Source organism: Haliotis cracherodii, unplaced genomic scaffold (assembly GCF_022045235.1).
Source record: "Haliotis cracherodii isolate W230 unplaced genomic scaffold, xgHalCrac1.p SCAF_9, whole genome shotgun sequence".
In the NCBI taxonomy this organism is placed as follows: Eukaryota; Metazoa; Mollusca; class Gastropoda; order Lepetellida; family Haliotidae; genus Haliotis; species Haliotis cracherodii.
The window spans coordinates 19,832,332-19,851,059 of record NW_027266343.1 but is presented as its reverse complement, the minus strand read 5'-3'; the positions used below and the strand labels follow the sequence as shown (position 1 = coordinate 19,851,059).

Genomic DNA, 18,728 nt, shown 5'->3' with positions numbered 1-18,728 from the left:
ATTAACATTTCAGATGGCCGAACATTCTCGGCACATGTCAATACACTGAGCAATCATTACGATGGTGCCCTGCAGAAGCAATGCGTCAACAATATCATAGTTTATCTGCCATTAAAAATAACTTCAAAGTTTGCATCTGTTGAAACTGACTTTATTGACAAACATTAGTTCATAAGGATTAAACAAAACACTTTATATCGTGAGGCATACCTACGTTACAAATAAAAACATAAACATTCCAACCATAAATCTTAAAGTACACCAATTTGCCGTGCACAATCTTTGATATCTTCCCTGTCAATCCAGTCTGTTTCAAATCAAATGGTTAGCAATTTCAGAATGTGTCAAACACAGCCCCTATAACCACCACATCCAACGACACTATTGTCCAGGCTTAAAGTACAGCCTGCTATCTTCCTGTGTCCTGGCCGTGCTGGTCCAGTTGGCTGGCTGTATCAGCATGTTGTCGAAGTCAGCCAACCCCCAGGAAGACGTTCCCAGACCAACAAAGCCATTAGCTGGACCACTGGGCAGCTGCACATGCATCAGGCTGACGTCGTTGAACGTCGCGTCGGCATAGTTTCCCTGCAACAAGGCTTTTCTTTTACACTAACATCTACATCACACCGACCTGTGAATGATCGTGTCATGGCCAGAAAAGCCAGTGTCGCATAGACCTCTGGTGGCGTCATCCAATTGTTATTCATAACCTCTTAGCAGGGACCTTCTACAGAATATACCCCTGTCCGAGGGATATTTCATAGAAATTCCATATGTCCCACATATATTCAACAGAAAGTCCCTCTGCCTCACACATTACACACAATTTATCTAGTAGGAAAATAGGGTCCCCATGCACTCAAAAGATAGATATTTTTTAAATTACATTTTTGTAATCCTCATAGTGTCTATTAAATCAATTTTGGTGTTCCAATGGCGAAATATTGTCCCATGGTGTCCATTGGCGGCCGGGGCGGTCGGGTAGCCTAGTGGTTAAAGCGTTCGCTCGTCACGCCGAAGACCTAGGTTCGATTCCCGACATGGGTACAATGTGCCAAGCCCATTTCTGGTGTCCCCCGCCGTGATATTGCTGGAATATTGCTAAAAGTGGCGTAAAAGCATACTCACTCACTCACTCATTCATTGGCGGCCATATTGGATTTTCATTGAAAATGTTTAATCAGCATAACTTTTAAGCAAGACATGGCACATAAACATATAAGACTATTTTTGTATGTACATTCAGCCTGACAAAGCGGTGGAAAGGGTTATTTGCATCATTAAAATATTTATTACAATTAAACACGAAAAACTTGAAAACGTCGTTTACTCGAAGACTTGCGCATATCTATCTACATACAAAGCAAATTTATTTGTTTTCTATGGAATCCGGAAGGAAAAGTCAGATAGCTATTCGCAAAAATGAGTTTCAGTAAGTAACAGTAACAAAGAAACGATTATACACTGCTTGTGCGAAATGACGAGCTGCACAGGTTGTAACCAGTTTTGCACTAGTAAGAGCATATTTGAGGAGTTAGTTTTAGTCAGAACTTTAAATTTGTGTCCACCAAGATAGTCATGGTATTTATCAGTGACTGCCCACATCCAAAATAAGAAATCTAGCAGACGTACGGCAAGTAGTGCTCTGATTTTGAAAGCCCACGACTTGCATGACCAATCACTAGCTTCTCTCCACCTTGGATTTGGTCAAAACTACACCTCAACCCTTCTGGCTAGATTCTGCATAAACTCAAAAAGAAGTGAAAATTCACAGAAACCAAGAACATGTGTTAAAAGTAATCTTGCTCGTAAAGCACAAAATGGTGGTTTCCGATTCCTGTATTCTCTCTGGAGTCTTTCTTTTCCGTTTTCTCTTACATAAGGGATTAGGTAGAAATTTATTCAATGGTCAGGCAATTTGGGCAAAATTGGCAACAAAACCTTGATAGTAGCCAGCAAACCTAAAACACGGGTATGGAGAAGTTGGTCTGGGACATGAAGATAACATTTCTAACTTTTCTAACTTTTCTGAATAGTCCAACCACATGCTCTGAAACTGCATGCCCTACATAGCAGACTTTCCTTTTGAAGAAATTACATTACATGCTAACTTGAGGTTACAGTCTTAAATATATTAGAAGACTAACGATGTCATCAATGAATATTAGACAAATGTAAACCATCCGGACATTCTTCCATCAACCGTTGATATGTTACTGGGCTGTTGGTCAAACCAAATGGGAGGTGGTTACATTAAAAAACTGGCTTCTTTGTCCTCCTCTGTGATTTCCACTTGTTGATAAACAGACTTCATATCAAGTTTGGTGAAAAGTCTATTTCCAGCCAAACAATCTAATTTCTCTTGAATGTGGGAAAAAGCGTAAAAATCTTTGAGTGTCCTATTATTTAGGTCACATCTGTACACATCCTAAGACGACCATCCTTGCATCTTCACGAAACACTTTTTTATGACAAAGGGCTATTGAACTTGCAAATAACACAACATGCTAATAACTGTTTATCAGTTAGTGTTATCCTGTGTTTGACAGCTGAAGTAAATCCTAAGTCTAACTTATCCTTTGAAAAGACATCATTGAAACCTGAGATCGAACTTTCTCCTGCCTTAATCTCATTATCAGTGAAAGTATCAGTATCCATCTCTTTACCTTCTGGCATCTCTGATGTACCAATGAACATCATGGAACAATATTTTCCCTTGGAAAAAACAATTCATTTAGTAGACACCTTGAGGATTATAAAAATAATAAGTTAAACAATATATTTTCCGCGTGTTTGGGGACGCTATATTCCTACTCGACTGAATCCTTTACACGTAACCTTTAGGAAATGTGCGGCATGATGTAAAATCCAACAACATAGTTACATTCATGGAACTTACAACTATCATGTTTGTAACCTAGTGAGTGAACCATAACGGTGCAGTGGCGATGATAAGAGATATATTAAAATGTCCGTCTCCTAAGGTTTATATAATGCTTGTCAGAAACATAATAATTGTTGAAAGAAGATGCTTTAGTTTTGTCTTTTGGTTTATGATGTGGATAAACACCTCTTCCACTAGTCCTGATTAATAATGTAGGCCGGAGAAAGAGGGAAATTTCCTTCCAATTAACCTCTTTCCCAGCTTTACCTTCTCAGTCAAGACCTCGGAGTCTGTTTTGAAAGCATGAACAACGATCTTCGCCTGTCATTGGAGAACGAGGACATCAATAACCAGTCAAGTCACAGCATCTGCTCACCCAGTCGGCTCTTCCGACAGTTCTTGCGTCTTGTATAGTAATGGTGCTGTCATGGCAGCATGGAGTAGGTTTGACAATGGATAGTTGTGTCCTATTAGAGCCCAATTCCACGTCCCTTGGTGGTTATGTAACAATCATGTCTCCTTACCTCTGCTTTGAGGGACACTTTGTTCCAGCCGGGATTTGGCGTCTCAATGCTGCCTTTCATAATGGTCGAGGTCTGGCCTACAACACACGCGGGATTACTGTTGCAACTAAATTGTTTGGTGTATTATCAAGATAGGGACGAATTTGTCAAGTGGTTATCACTGTGACATTTTCAAGTGAAATACGTACCTGGCAAAATAGAATTGTTTCAAAATTAGATTCACTTATTTTGTAATCAATCACTCTTGTATTATTAATGGATTTTATTTCAATCGCCCTTGCCTATGTCGGCGGAGAGGACGAACTGTTTCTGGCTGGGGTAGATGTAAAGAAAAACGCCCCTGGCGGATGAGGAGTTGCACCCCCCTCTGTCCACCCTCACAGCCAGGAAGTAGCCGTTACTGCCGTTCACGTCACCGAGCTTGATCTCCATCTCCACACTGACGTCCGTCCTGATATACAGTAATACTGCAGTTAAACCACTGATGCGGTCTGGTTACCAGGTGAGTCTAATTCAACTAAGCAATTTTAGCTGTATATCTTGTTCTTGCGGACATGGTTAAACCCAGGTTGAATTAATAATATTATCCTATTACACCAGGGGTGATACACACCGAATAGATATCATTGACTTAAAGAAATGATTTTCTTTGAAATGATGCTTCCCACTTGATATCATCTAGCAACGTACCAGTTGTAATCCCCGACAATGTTGAGTGGGTGTTGTATCTGTGTCTCGGGACTACACCACGACACCGGTTCCTGCAGGACCATCTGACGCAACACGTTTTTATGGGGTACACCAGTGTATATAACCTCGAAAGATCCCATCTGTTGTGCAAATGTAAATGGCTCCGAATTTTGAGAGTAGCCTATGTAAAGAAAACAAACATGTTAATAACCAGTCGAGGATCTGAATATTCAAATTTCATAAGGTCATAGTTTTTTATTGTCTTCACGTTGTCTTCTGGTATGAAAATTAGGTATTTTTTTCACTTTTATGAAATCCAGATATACATGTCAACACAACAAGGACGTAACTCTTTATCACTGGTTGTTTTATTGGTACTTTTGTACCGTTAGTGAGTGAATGTTGTCAATTGCTGCAGTCAGCAATTTTTTAGCTATGTCAAGACGGTCCTTAAATACTAGAGACTATGCCACGCATTGGGCATGATCAACGATCCACACCATCAAGGTATGATGACATGCAATCAGCCATGTCAGACCATCCCATCCCCATTTCACTCTCGCCTCTTTCCACAAGCGTGAGCTACCGGCACCTATCCAGACACGTTTGCCTTTTTTCAGACCTGAACAACAGCAGAAGGAACGTCCCCAGAGTGTTTGCGAAAAGGGTAAGCATGTCCTGTAACTGTCTTCTTCTTGTCACAGAACAATCACATGTAAACAAATAATGATACTCTTTGTTATCATTGTTGTACCAAAATAAAATACTCACCACCCAAGTCATGTTGCGAACAACAGCAGAAAGAATCTGTATGACATTCTTATATAATATCCCAGTAAAACGATCGAGTTGGTTCAGAACACCCAATGTTTTTTCATGTTTAATTCTTAAATCTCGGTTGAAATTTTAAGTTCAAAATACGATAACAACTGTGTATTTTTATTTTATAACGATGGCTCTGTTTATTTGGAAAAATATATTTTTGCCGCCAATCTTCAATGTCAAAGTAAGACTAACACCATACACTAACACAAATATTAGTTTTATTTACCTACACCATGAGTGTACTATAACCCCTATCAATCTCCCACAGGCGTCCATGTAATGTAGAAGGAGAGTGTACCACTTTTTATCATTTGTGACAAAACGTACAGGAACAATCATTCTCGTTCTATGCCAACGTTAGAACAAATTGTGTTATATTTAACTGAAAAACAAGTTGAAAACAATATTTCCTTGATCAAACGAAACGAACGTTTGTAAGCTTTACACTTCTCAAATGAATGCGCGAAATGCGATATGTTTTGCATTAATGTCATGGTATTTGTATTTGTCTTCATAACATTATAAACAGAAAATTCAGAAATTCCTTCCCATTAACTTATTTTACTTTTTGTTTTATTATCACAGTTTCTGCAAAGACACAGCTCAAGGCAAATTACACCTAAATTGATTTACGGTATTTCAAAAATGCATGAGAAGTAACGAAAGAATTCGGACATGACTGCATTACTAATAACTCACCAACGTTTCAAAGAAGTTATTGTTTACACTGACTGAAGAAATAGTGTTGCTCTCTAACTGTTCATATCATTGAATATATCAATCAAACAGTAATGCGTTTTATCATTACCTTCAAAGTTTTCCAGGTAGATGAAGGGGAAGTCTCCCTGTGTGGGCTCAGACGGGAAGGACCCCTTGTTGCCTGTGGGCATCGTGGTGAGGGTGTACACCTCGTCCGGGAGGAGCTGTAGCTTGACGCGGTTCCTTCGCACCTGCAATATGGCGGCATGCAGGTTTCATAGATTTGTCAACTCCCCCGTCTATACAGTTAGGTAATATCAACAGAACATCAACACAATTTGAAGGACAAAGTACAAACATTTCCTATTACATCCAACCAGTCACAGCTATTCATGCCGAAATCGCTTTTACAGTACCATATAAAACATACGTTCGACCGCGACAAGGACGCAAAACGTTCGCGACGAAGTATCGGTAGTGAGGACGATTGTTTGATAACAAGCGTCGCCACAATGGCGAACGATACACGAACTTTCGTGGCCGATTGAGGAGACATTTGTTTTCAACAGTACTGTACTACCTGAGGACATAAGGTATTTAAATATGAGCTTTTTGTTGGTGTTACTTATATACTCCAACTGTATGTACATAATGTGAATGTACATGCGTTTCTCTATTTCTTTTCTTTCCTTTCTGTCATTTAATTTATTAACTGTAAATACGAATACATGTACATCTATGGGAGAGGGCGTTCTAAGTTGTGATAACTTGTGCCCAATCCTTTTCATGAGAATACAATATGTTTAAACTCAAATTGTAAACTTCTTTTTCTGCGAACAGCTTTAAAATTGCTGATGAGGTTGTTTAGCAATTTTCAATCACCCACACTTTTCTTCAGGCTCACAGCAATAGGTATCCACGCTTAACATACGTATCATCTGCTGAATAGGACGTGTACCTTGTGTTATCACCATCTACGTACGGGCAGGCTACTTGTGTGCTGGAGATATGTCAGTCCACTGATGTTTCATTGTGTTTACGTAGCTCACCTTAACGGGACGGAGTTTCCTGAACACAGTTGACGCTTTACCGCCATACTGGAATCTGGTGCGCCACACATTCAGCGTGGTGATATTCCTCTGCACAAAATAGAGACATACATCAGCTATATAAGCACAACCTATCTTTAAATATTTCTAACATTTGGTCAAACAACCTTTGTAAGTTGACCCCTTGTAACAGGAATGGACCTCCGCTTGTAATGGTTCTATATTAAGCGACCACACTTCATGTTTTAAGAACAGAATTGCCAGATTGTAACTCGAAACTGTCCTGCTTCAAGACAGTACTGATGAATAGCATAATTTGTCTTGTCATACAACTGAACAAGTCCTTGGTATTTCTCAGTGTTGGTGTCTTGGTTTAGTGTGGGTGATTTCCGTTCAGAGTTTACATTTCATATATAGTGGTCAATAGTAGATCAGGCCTCCTTCTCCGATCTTAGAGCTGCAAAGCTCATGTTAACGTTCGTGAGTTACCACTACGGTAGCTTTTTAAATCTAACAAGTCTGTATTGTATGTACGTCACACATAATGTGAAGTCAGAACAAATAATGTTATAACCCTCTCTCCCGGCACAATAGGACAGAACAAGGACCCATACCTGCCACTTTATTCAAGACGCTCACGAAATGTATGAATGCTGTTATTAAACGTGCTATATGACCAGGAATGTCTTGGCCTGGCAAATCCGAACTGACCAACTTCCAGCCAGCCCGTACTCACACTGTGTGGCGCAGGCCGATATGGGCGTATACCAGGCCGTTGTTAGTACAAGTCATATAGGCTGCTAGGCCGTACTCACACTGTGTGGCGCAGGCCGATATGGGCGTACACCAGACCGTTGTTAGTACAAGTCATATAGGCTGCTAGGCCGTACTCACACTGTGTGGCGCAGGCCGATATGGGCGTATACCAGACCGTTGTTAGTACAAGTCATATAGGCTGCTAGGTCGTACTCACACTGTGTGGCGCAGGCCGATATGGGCGTATACCAGACCGTTGTTAGTACAAGTCATATAGGCTGCTAGGCCGTACAGGCTGCTACTGAGACTCCTGTTACCGCTGTCCTACTTGTGACAAGCATACTCAGCTTGTGTCAACTACAGATACTTACGAAGCTTCCTTTGAGGACGAGTGTGACGTTCTGCTGGCTGACTGTGTATGGAGACAGGGGCGGCCTGGTGCACACGGAGTGGTCGTGACTCTGAAATAAATCCTACCCTTGTCTACTGAGGAAACACACTCCAAGAGACAGGACCTGACACTGCCTTACAGTAAACAGGCACGTCACATACATTTCACTCTTATTTCCATGTCCGATTTTGTTTAGCAGATACATGGAACGTAAAAGAAGAATTTACTGGAATGTTTCTTTGAATCCCGGAATCCCAGTATACATGTCAGCCGGTTGTGTTTGGCATATATCTACTAATTACGGTTCATGAATGATCAGCTATGTTGCATATATGTTCCTCTGTTTAGCAAATCTCTATAAATCAATGATATTACATCAAGTAGAGCCGATGTTTCTGTCCTACCCGTTGAAATAAAACAAGGATGATCCACTCACCATGGTTTCTATGACAATGGTGAGGTTCTTGCCGTCAGGGCTGACCAGGGACACGTAACTCCCTCCCCCGGAGAAATTCCCCACCCCAGAGCCGTGAGCCAGGTAGTGCCATCCTATCTCCGTGAACTGGGTCGTGTGGGCTGTAAACAGTGTACAATATGCAGCTGATTGAAACTTTCTTGTATTACTTTTCTGCAACCTGTAGTTGTAATGTCTACGTGTACATGTAAAGAAGGAGTGCGATGGCAAAACATCGCTTTATACGTACAGTTTATGTTTTTACAAAGGATGTATTTTATAAACCTTTAAGTTCAATAACAAACATATGGTACATTTCTTGTATACCTACACAGAGAATAGTCCCGCTCTGGACTATGACTGACCATTAAATAGCGCCATTGGCCCTTTGTTTGTGTCATGTGAAGGTCTTTTCACCAATAGTGATGGTTTCTTATTACTGGTCAATGGCGGCCCATGGTGAAGCTCATTTAGAGCCCAGTCTAGTCAGATTCATTAGATGCATTTTCTACATTATAAGGATCCTTCTTGTGAACATAGCCATGCTGTACACGTATCCTTAGTCCAGTTACTATTCTTGCACCTGCTATATCGAAGATGTTGCTATATAGGGCGCAATGTACCTGTGATCCATATGGGAGTGTTGACGGTGTAGCTGTTATCCCAGGCCCTGTTTGCCGTCATCAGGGCGTCTCTGTACCAGGGGAGGGGGTAGTAGAACCCGGTCACCATACACCACGCAATGGAACTGGAGGACCAGACATTATAACAATCATATTCCATGGTGTTGCCTTGTACAAGTAGGAACTGTAACAGGCTAATTTGAAAGCAAAATTACCGGTTAACCTGAGTGTTTAACATTTCGCCCAATAAAAGTCGGTATATGGGTGTCTCAAATTCGAAAACATGTATAATAGCCCAACGCGATGCCCGTCATATCCGTTATTCCTAAAGGACCTTGGAACAGGCCTTGACCATACTAAAGTCCGTGAGGGCTACGAGAAACACATAGTCAAACAGTAACTTACAATCTGCTTTACATTTGGTTCATCATAAGATGCAGGTTTGGGATCAAAGCAACATTTGATGGAATTAAGGAAGTTACGACGATCTGTGAGATCTCTGCATGGCATCAGGCAGGGTGTGTTGGGAATGACACATATCATTTATAACTATTCGGGAGACAAAACAATGTTTGAACTTGAAAGGTAAACGAGCTTTGTCCTTCATGCATGTATATAATATTAAATGTTGCATCTTGCGTCTCAATCAAAGAGTAGCTCACGATGTCATGAGGCCGTTGACATAGTTCATGTTGAGAGTCTGCAACAAATAAAACATTCATTATTTCCCCTATATGATGTGTTGTATAATTTGAGTGAATTAATGAACAGAGACTTCACGTCCTTAAGCCGTGAAAAGTTTAATTAGAAAATGATGAAGCTTACCCTTGCCCAGCATCCTCCTCCAATCTCGTCGTTGAAGCTTCCGTAGTCTTCCGACGCCCACAGTTGTTTACCGGTCATGACGGCTTCGCGTGGGGACAGCGTTCCCGGGTAGTGGGTTCTGTAGGGACAGGCAACATTGTGACCTGGTACAGTACCGCATGTGTTCAATCGGATCGGGTATGTATGATACATTTTAACAGAAAAAGGTGGATTACATTTCTTTTTCTCTGGAAACTTAGACTACATCATATGTTCAAGACAGTGAACATCAAACACTGTTGGTTACAAAATGAGCAAGGTACGCTATAATGGGTGAGCGTGATGGGTTTAACGTCGCCTTTAACAGTATTTCAGTTATATCATTATGTCAGCTTCATTTTGGTGAAAATCGCCATGGAATACACCTCTTTACATGAACTTCTACCATTCTGGTGAAACCCAAAAGTGTGGGTAGTGCTGACAAATCCAGAAACACAATCAGAGCAAACCGGGATTCGAACCGACGTTCATGTAAAGCGAATAGACGACAAGGTACGCTAGGGTTCGTCATTGTGTTGCTGAGTGTCCGTGGTGATAAGACGCACAACGATTTACCCAATAGAGTCCACGGCGTCTGCGAGCTCCGAGTCCTGTAGAATGTCTTGGACAATGCCTCCCCAAAAACCATCCGCGGCGACTATCCTCACACTGGTCAGGTTTCTTTGGTCCAGAGTCCGCCTCAGTAACTTGGAGTCAACAGAAAACGTAGAACCTGAGTGTGAGCTGCTGAAGAATTTCCCCTTTTACACAACTATTGACACGTATTATTCTTGAAGGTGTAAGATTTAATTTAAATTGTTTTCCCATAAACAAGGAAATTATTATTTTGACTGTAATCCAGATTGACTGCATTTTGACAGGTGATTATTCGATGATTTCCCTCAAACTATACACTTAATTTTTTGTCACCTTTATATAGGGAACACTGTGGGGTCTTTCATTCCATATCTGCAAAAGAGCATAGTGTCAGACCATCATCATCTGTCCATTATCTCATGATATTTATAAATTTGATTAGCGTCATTTTCGTATATCAAGGGTCTCTCATTTATCCTAGTTAAATATGCAAATACCTCAAGACATGTCGAGACCTGACAACTGCAAACTGGATCTGCATAAATCATTATTCCGTTGCATGCGTTGTTCAGCAGGGCTTTTTTCAGCTATACGACGCGGTCGAGGCAAACCAGTGATTGATATCATAAGTATATGAATAATACTGACAATACCATGTCTCTATTCATAACAAAACCTCTGCTAAAAGCAGAGTGTACAACTCCGATGTATCATGAACATGTATGAACAATTATCAAATAGTGATGATACCAGGTGTTCGCGAGAAGGTGAGCGTATCCTGCCCTACCAGTGGCACCCGTCACAAACACACGCATAGGCAAGTCAATTGTTCACCTGAAAAACACGGCAACATATGGCAAAGCAAAGTAGGGAAATGCATCGGACATATGTTTTGTCACCGATGCGTCAAATCTGGAACTGTCCTCCTCACGGCTACCATAAGACGTTTAGCACGTCCCAAGTCTTCGTACGATGACAGAATCAACCAAGCCACAGATCTTGGCCCTCCGATCACATGTAGTCGCCTCTCGCGAACAGCATAGGTTGCTGGCGATCTATTGTAACCTGGAAGTCCCGTACTTACCCCAATATAGTCTATATCCAAATGATGGAAGACCTTGGCTCCCTGTATCCACTTGACCACATAGTCCACAGTGAGCTGGGGGTCCCCCCAGGGGTCGTGGACGGAGCCATTACCCACCCAGCCGGGGAACGCCCAGGGGAGACCGTACAGCTTGATGTTCGGGTTCCTCTACAACCAAACCACAACAGCTAACCTTTCCATACACGGCGTCCAGGGCCATAAACTCGACTCATTCGTGTTCTTAGACTCATAACTATTACGAAAGTACATTTTGGGAACTATGATGGTTTTTCATCTGTACTCTGACGGAGCTTGTGACTTTGTTATGCGTGAATCGCAGCTCTATATGTAGTAGTGTCCAGTGCAGTAAGTGAATGAATAATGTTTACAGCCACATCAGCATCATCTCTGCTGTTCACAGCTCAGTGATCAGTGGATAGAAAATGCAGAGCACTATTAAGACACGACTTCGCAGCTACTACAACCAACCCACAAGACCTGGCCTGTATGCCTAGGGAATTCACATGTAAAGAATGCTGTGTACCTATCATAGGAGGGTGGGGAGGCGGGCGAAAAAAGAAAAAAAGGAATAAAAGGTTCCTAATTGCAGGCTTTGACGATCAATACCAAATATTCGGAAATTTAAACATATGCCTGGTCGACTATTGAGAGCAAGCTGGGCCAGAAACCCGAAATTTGTGGGGAAATGTCTGAAGAGGAATGCACGTGCGTGTAAATAAAAAGAAACCATCACCGTCAAGTCACATTTTAAAATTTAAAAAACCTTTTTACCATTGACCTATTTCAAATCATAACACATAAACAAATGTTCGAATCAGTTCTAAAATCACTTTAGATTGTGGTATTGGAGACGGGGCCCAGCTTAATTGAACAGGGCCTAACTAAATTATGACGTAATTCGACCACGTAACAAGGGAGATAACCAGTCAATTTCTAAGCTCATTCTCAGTACATCAATGGGCTGTCGCTGTGAAGAGCTTGAATTTCCTTATAGAATTCGGAAAAGTCCACACGATGTAGGGAGTTTATGTAAATACACTGTAAGGAGCTCATACAAGGGACATCACTCTTATTTTTTTAGCATAATCATAACACGATTATCTCCCTTAGACAATTACAACACGCTGCTCCGGCAGGGTAATCTTTCAACGACGTTTATTTTAACGTCTCGTGTTTACTTCTATCTTGAATCATTGTTCGTTATTTAGATACGTACATTGGGATTATGCGACCTTTCATATTACACAGTCCAACGGGAAATAGCCTAAGCGTCTGATGTCTTGCTGTAAATATGATCAATCTCCCACAATATTACAGTGAGCGATTTACCCAAAAGCATTTTGGCAAACCTATATCGCAATCAAAACTTTGTCATCACAATATGTTTTATATATATATATATATATATATATATATATATATATATATATATATATATATATATAATGGCAGACGAAATGATGTATATTTCAGGATTTACCTATCCCAAGCCATGCAGGTTTTCTCAGAGGGGGTGACCCTGGGGAAAGAGAGTGACCCTGGGGAAAGAGAGTCGACCAGACATATTGTCAAATATTTGGTAGACCTATAGATCGTCAAAGTCTTAAGGTATTTTGCAATCAAGAACCTTTTTCAACCGTCAAGCTGAACCCGAAAACCGAAATTTAAGCACATTGTGGAAAAAGATCTAAAGAGGAAATCACATTTCGATAAAAATAAATGAAACCACACCATACAGATTAAAATTAAAAATAACATTCTTACCATGGACCTATTTCAAGTGATGAAACATAACCACAGGTTCGCCTCAATGTATATGTATCTTCTGACTTGCAGTCTCATCCAACATGGAACCGGATACTATATTTAGAATTTCTTCACCAATTTCGATCTACATGGTTAGACTTGATAGACCTGATCTTATAAGTTTAATTATCCAGGTATAAAGGTTTATGAAGGGGAACTTGAACAAGATGTGTTGGATGGAGTCAAGCTTTTTGTGGTACAAAGTCACTTTAACTCTCTTATCACTGAGAGAATCGCCGTAACTTATGTCTACTGTAACGACAAAGGTTGCACCAACCCCGAACTTCACAAGTAACAGAGATACCACTCTGTGTGGTTGCAACTGTCGCAGGTTTTCATGTTTAAAAACGCATATTGTCATTTATATATAGGACCGTGGTTTTCAAATCATTGTGAAACGTGATACTTTGTGCAAGACGCGGCATACAAATACAGATGGACGGTGGATAATTCAGCATTTTAAAAAAATCTTTCAGCGGGAGGGAAACTTGGAGGCCCTTAAAGTGAGAAATTGAGTTTGGTTTAACGCTGCTTTGGGGGGATGTGGGGGAAAACCCGAAGTGCTGCAGGTCTAAAAGGTTTGCCACAATGGAACCCACGAGCACGGGTATGGTGCTAACAAACCTAGGAACATGGTCAAGACCATCTCCCCGAGATGTCAGTAGAAACTGGACTTTGATAGTCAGTTAACTCTCTTGCCTTGGAGAAGATGGGTCAAGACGAATCTTGGTACAGTTATAACAGTAACATTTGAAACAGTAAAAGCATCAACTATTCCTCATTCATTCCTCCAATTGGTATGTGTTACCTTCTTTGCTTCTTCCATTATCCACCATTCGTAGCCCCTGTAGTAGTTCTCGTCCCAGCTGTTGTGCATGTGAGACGCCTCCGTTCCCTCTGTGGACAGTCATCTTTAGCATATACTGCTAGAGCCATCTAGCGTTTAACGTGGTCGGGGTACAATGACATATCTACATTCCTTCTATCACTGGGTGGTGAGTTTCGGTGGCAACTGAATGCGTGTCTTCACACTATGATGGCGTGGATAGGTGCTCATGCGTTCGGCCACTGGTTTGTTTTTTCAGACAGGATTTGATGCGTTAAAGGTAGCGACATATTGATGGAATATGTGTGAATGGGGCGCTAAATAACATTCAGCACTCATTCTTTACTTACCTGAAGACTGAGCATCCCCTCCAATTTCTACCTTCAATATTTGCAAAGATGCTCCGAAATTTGGCTGGAAAGACAACAAAAAGTCGCATACTTTACCTGCAGAATTCGATATGGTTTCACAATGTTATATCAACGGTTCACGTTGTGGCATAGTGTGAGAATGGTTTGCCCCTTGTAGTTCATGCCAAGGCCAGTACCTTGAAACGACACGCCAAACTGGACTTCATCAAGCTATTTGTGACTATGTGTCACAAACAAGAAATATTGGAACGAAGATTTTGTTTACGTTTCGAATTTTGTTGTTTAATTTGGTACCTTGAACAAGAAGTCGAAAATCTCATCCTGGTACTTGAACATGTAGCCGGGCAGCTGCTTGGAGGTGGCCTGTGCAGAAAGGTTTCTGTGTATTTATTTCTTGTCAGTGTTATGCATTCTGCATCATACCGAGCCTCAGTCGATTTCTTGTTTCCAGATAATGTACCCATAAACATGTCAGCTTCTCCAACATGCACTGGACAAAATACATTGGGAATCCTAGAAGGGACATTGTCGCGTTGTCGCGTCTTTGAATAATATTTATTATTTTACCAAAGGTCGACAACGCGACATTTTTAAGGTCAAAATATGTCGCGTTGTCGCATTGTCACTCTTTGGTTAATTTTGACACTTTTTGCTTGTTTCTGTAAGGGCGACAACGCGACGATGTCCCTTCTAGGATTCCATAGATAGCTGTCCAGTATAATCAGGGTCATTACTAAGTAAGGGTATAAACTGGTCCACGGAACAGTCAGACATATTTTTCCTAAGGCATTGAAGAAACGTCGGAGTGAACAGCTTCTTTAGTTATAGCCTTGTGCATATAGTTACAGTGAACCCTGATTGAACAAAGTGGAAAGTGATCAGATTCAGGGGCTGGTTGCGCATTAAAAGTATCAATAAAATCAAAACACTTTGTTGAGCACATTATATATAAATGAAAAAGGTGTTTCTTTCAACAATTATTTCCACATACATTGTAGTTGTGATTTTAGTGCCTGTGCATTTGATCAAAATATATGTGAAATATGTCCTTCCATGCTAACAAACTGTCCTTCATAAATCACTAAACATAACTCATAACTTCACAATTGTTATATCTGGACAATACAAACAACTGTTCATTGCTGCGTGAAAACGGCACTAGTGACAATCTTTATTCAGAAACTGTAAGAAAAGAAACGCTTAGTTTCGCCAACTGCCCTTAGGGACTGTTGATTTGTCGTCACGTGGTCATTTACACGACGTGTTGATCATCACGTGACCTGCCACCTGTGCGTGATCTTGTTTACACAAACACTTTGACAGGGAAGCCGGAAATAGCCACTTTGAGTTTCATTTCCTGTTGAATTGAATAAAAATGTTGTTGTGTATTAGATCGGAGGAAAACATGAAATCAACAAATTAATTTTAAGACATAATGATATTGTCACGTCTATCGACTTAAGTTGTTCTGATAACGCCGCATTGTACATTGATACAAGTACATTCTACATTGATACAAGTACATTCTACATTGCAACAAGTACAACATCCTACTGAGGCCCTAACCTCAGCTTTTCACATTCTCATAGTTATCAAAGTATTGTGAGTAACAGCAAACACCAAATGTCTGATATTAATCCTCGTGTAGGGACAATCGTGAGTCGCATTTGGCCCTGTCTGAGGATGAACAATACGCTATACTACCCTTACCCCTCCACCACTGATAGCTCCGATGCCATCGAAACCACGCCCATACCCGGGTGTGTCGTCGATGGTGTATTTCCCTGGGGTAGGGTCACCAGACCCAATCACGAAACAAAAGGAGGCGACAAAAACATGTAAATACATTGTTAACACAATGTGACAGTCATGTGACAGTCATGTGACACAATATCTATCTAATAGTATCACACATAGATATGCATGGTGGGTTATCAGTGGAGCTTTGTGGACAATTTACATCATAGACTCAATGATATAGCTCGTGTTTCATATTCACGTCAAATAAGACTTCAGTCAACCGGCAATATCCATGTTATTAAATGTTTGATTAAATTCCTTTGTCAAGCACTAAGAAGCAAATCACCTATCGCTGTGACATAAAGTGTATTTTCCTCCAGCCGTTTATTCACCATGTGATTTAACTATTATTTTCCATCTGGTTTCTATAATGGGCCTACGGCATAAAGTAGTGAATAAAGTCTGTCTGCCTGTCTGTCTGTCAAATAGAAATATACGGTATTTCAGTAACATTGATTACTTCAATGTTATTGTTCAAAATGTGTTTTATGATATTATATCAATTGACATTAACATGACTTTATCAACTTTATTTATCAGTATCGGCGAATGAATTATGATCTCAGATCACGGTCAAATTGCATGTTTCTGAAAGGACAATGTAGCCTAGGGTCATTATGGCTCAATCGACATTTCAAATGTTGGAATAAAATTATCAGCCATGTTGACATTAAGTTAAGACTTTATCAACTTTAATTATCCACATCCGCGAACGAATCTTATGTTACGGTCAGATTGCATTTTTCTGAAAGGACGACGTAGCCAATGGTCATTACTGTCCAACTGACATTTCAAAAATGCGAACACTCTGAAATAGTGGAATGGAGCGTAGCGGTATCAGACATGTTCAAGTGGCTGACAGACACATGTTGCTTACTTTCCTTGTAACACTTGCAAGTTGTGGACTTCGTGGTCAAATACAGAAATATGGCTAAGCAGAAAAGTTTATAAAATCAATAAAGTCGAGTTTATTTTGCAGCACCACAGTCGAGAAATTACACTTTTTAATTGGCAAAACATCAGGACAACATGGGATATTGACGTCCCACCTTTATTGTACCCACAATCTGTCTGTTCATTGAGATACTGTCTTGGAGGCATTTTAAAGCTTTTTCTCGTTCTGGGCTCAATTGCTTCAGTGATTGTGAGTTCCCCAAAGGGCGCACTCACTTTTGCGCCTGTGTTCACGTGCTTTACGTGCTGTTCGTGCATGAAGCGAAATGCCATTGTAATTAGATGTCGCGTTCAGATGCAACGCCACGTTATTGTAAATGTATGCATCAACGATAGCTACACTCTTCTCATTAGTTTCCCTGTATATAGTTTGTCCGTAGTATATGAATGAACCCCTGCTTCAGATATACGCTGCACTCTTCAGTCTCCACACTTGCTCCTACACACATAAAGTAGTAGTTTCTCCACCTGTAAAGCATACCACACACAAAGCGTAAGGGGGAGCGGGATGCAACGTGGAGGCCCACGTGCCGTATACGCATTTACATTAGGTTATCATTTTCTTTGTAATGTGATGACCTTTGATAACAAACGAATGTTATCCTAGCTGAGTTAGTTGGTCAAAGTGATATGATCTCATATCACAAACGACCGTACATACACCTCATGACCATGATTTTGACATTGTACAATTTTTGCTGTTCTCAGATCGGGCACGGTTGTATTGGGCCATTACTGGTTAATCATCAGGTATATTAAACACGTGAAGATCCGGCTTAGAATAGGTGTTCGACAACGCATGCTTGCTGTAAAAGGCGATGCTTTACGAGGCACCGTTTTACTGTTTATTCCTGATTTGATTTTATCAAGGTCTATTAAATGATACCTATACATTTATCGGAAATAAATAGATTGCTCATGACGTCAGTCACTGGATTGTCTGCATGGTCCAAATTCGATTATTTCCTGACCGCCATCACACATCTGGCATATTGCTGAGTGCGGCGTTAAACAACAAACGAATAAACAAACAACGAACATAAGACTCCCCTTATGTGCGCTAAATGTATCTGTGACCTTTTTCGAAACGCAAGTTAATTTTTATATTTCGACATTATTTTGATGTTAAAAAATATATACAAAATACATTTCAACGTTGTCATCGTTCGTGTTTCAGGTACAAATAAGGGCTGTGTTTTCAAAGAAATGAAAACCAAGCTATAGCAAATATATTTACAACCAACATTATTTTTTATGCGAGTATTTACGGTACGTGATATCTTCAAGTATGCCCTAGCTGATGCCCTTCATGTCGGCTGCGATTAGATTATGTGAAGGGGGCGTAGAATATTGTCAGGTCATTGACTCGATCTGTATGCATAGTTTAATGTCAGAACAGATCCAGAATTTAAGCAAGAAAAGTGTTGTATTGTCATTTCAGGTACAGATATTTTGTATGCGAAATCGTGAGTTCGTAATTCCCGCGTTTAAAGTAGACATTTATTTAATAGCCGCAAAAAGTAGAACAGTA

General features: G+C 40.5%; 1 protein-coding gene across 1 annotated transcript; it reads right to left on the bottom strand.

The window, feature by feature from the left end:
- Positions 1-223: 223 nt before the first annotated feature.
- LOC139452775 (galactocerebrosidase-like) lies at positions 224-16,291 on the bottom strand. Its single transcript, XM_071234387.1, has 18 exons — positions 16,154-16,291; positions 14,738-14,806; positions 14,423-14,486; positions 14,055-14,143; positions 11,420-11,587; positions 10,669-10,707; positions 10,315-10,445; positions 9,721-9,838; positions 9,558-9,595; positions 8,896-9,020; positions 8,255-8,394; positions 7,799-7,888; positions 6,672-6,761; positions 5,732-5,873; positions 4,099-4,279; positions 3,690-3,859; positions 3,409-3,485; positions 224-585 (listed from the first exon to the last, which is right to left on the bottom strand). The coding sequence occupies exons 1-18, from the start codon at positions 16,289-16,291 to the stop codon at positions 382-384; spliced, it is 2,073 nt and encodes a 690-aa protein (XP_071090488.1). The 3' UTR covers positions 224-381.
- Between the last annotated feature and the right edge of the window lie 2,437 nt (positions 16,292-18,728).

Bases quoted from the DNA above. Each gene is read 5' to 3' on its own strand.
- LOC139452775 (XM_071234387.1), bottom strand. From the start codon at position 16,291: ATGTATTTACATGTTTTTGTCGCCTCCTTTTGTTTCGTGATTGGGTCT. The intron at 14,487-14,737 runs GTACCAAATTAA...TTGTCTTTCCAG, and splicing joins TTTTCGACTTCTTGTTCAAG to CCAAATTTCGGAGCATCTTT. The intron at 8,395-8,895 runs GTACATTGCGCC...CACTGTTTACAG, and splicing joins CACTCCCATATGGATCACAG to CCCACACGACCCAGTTCACG.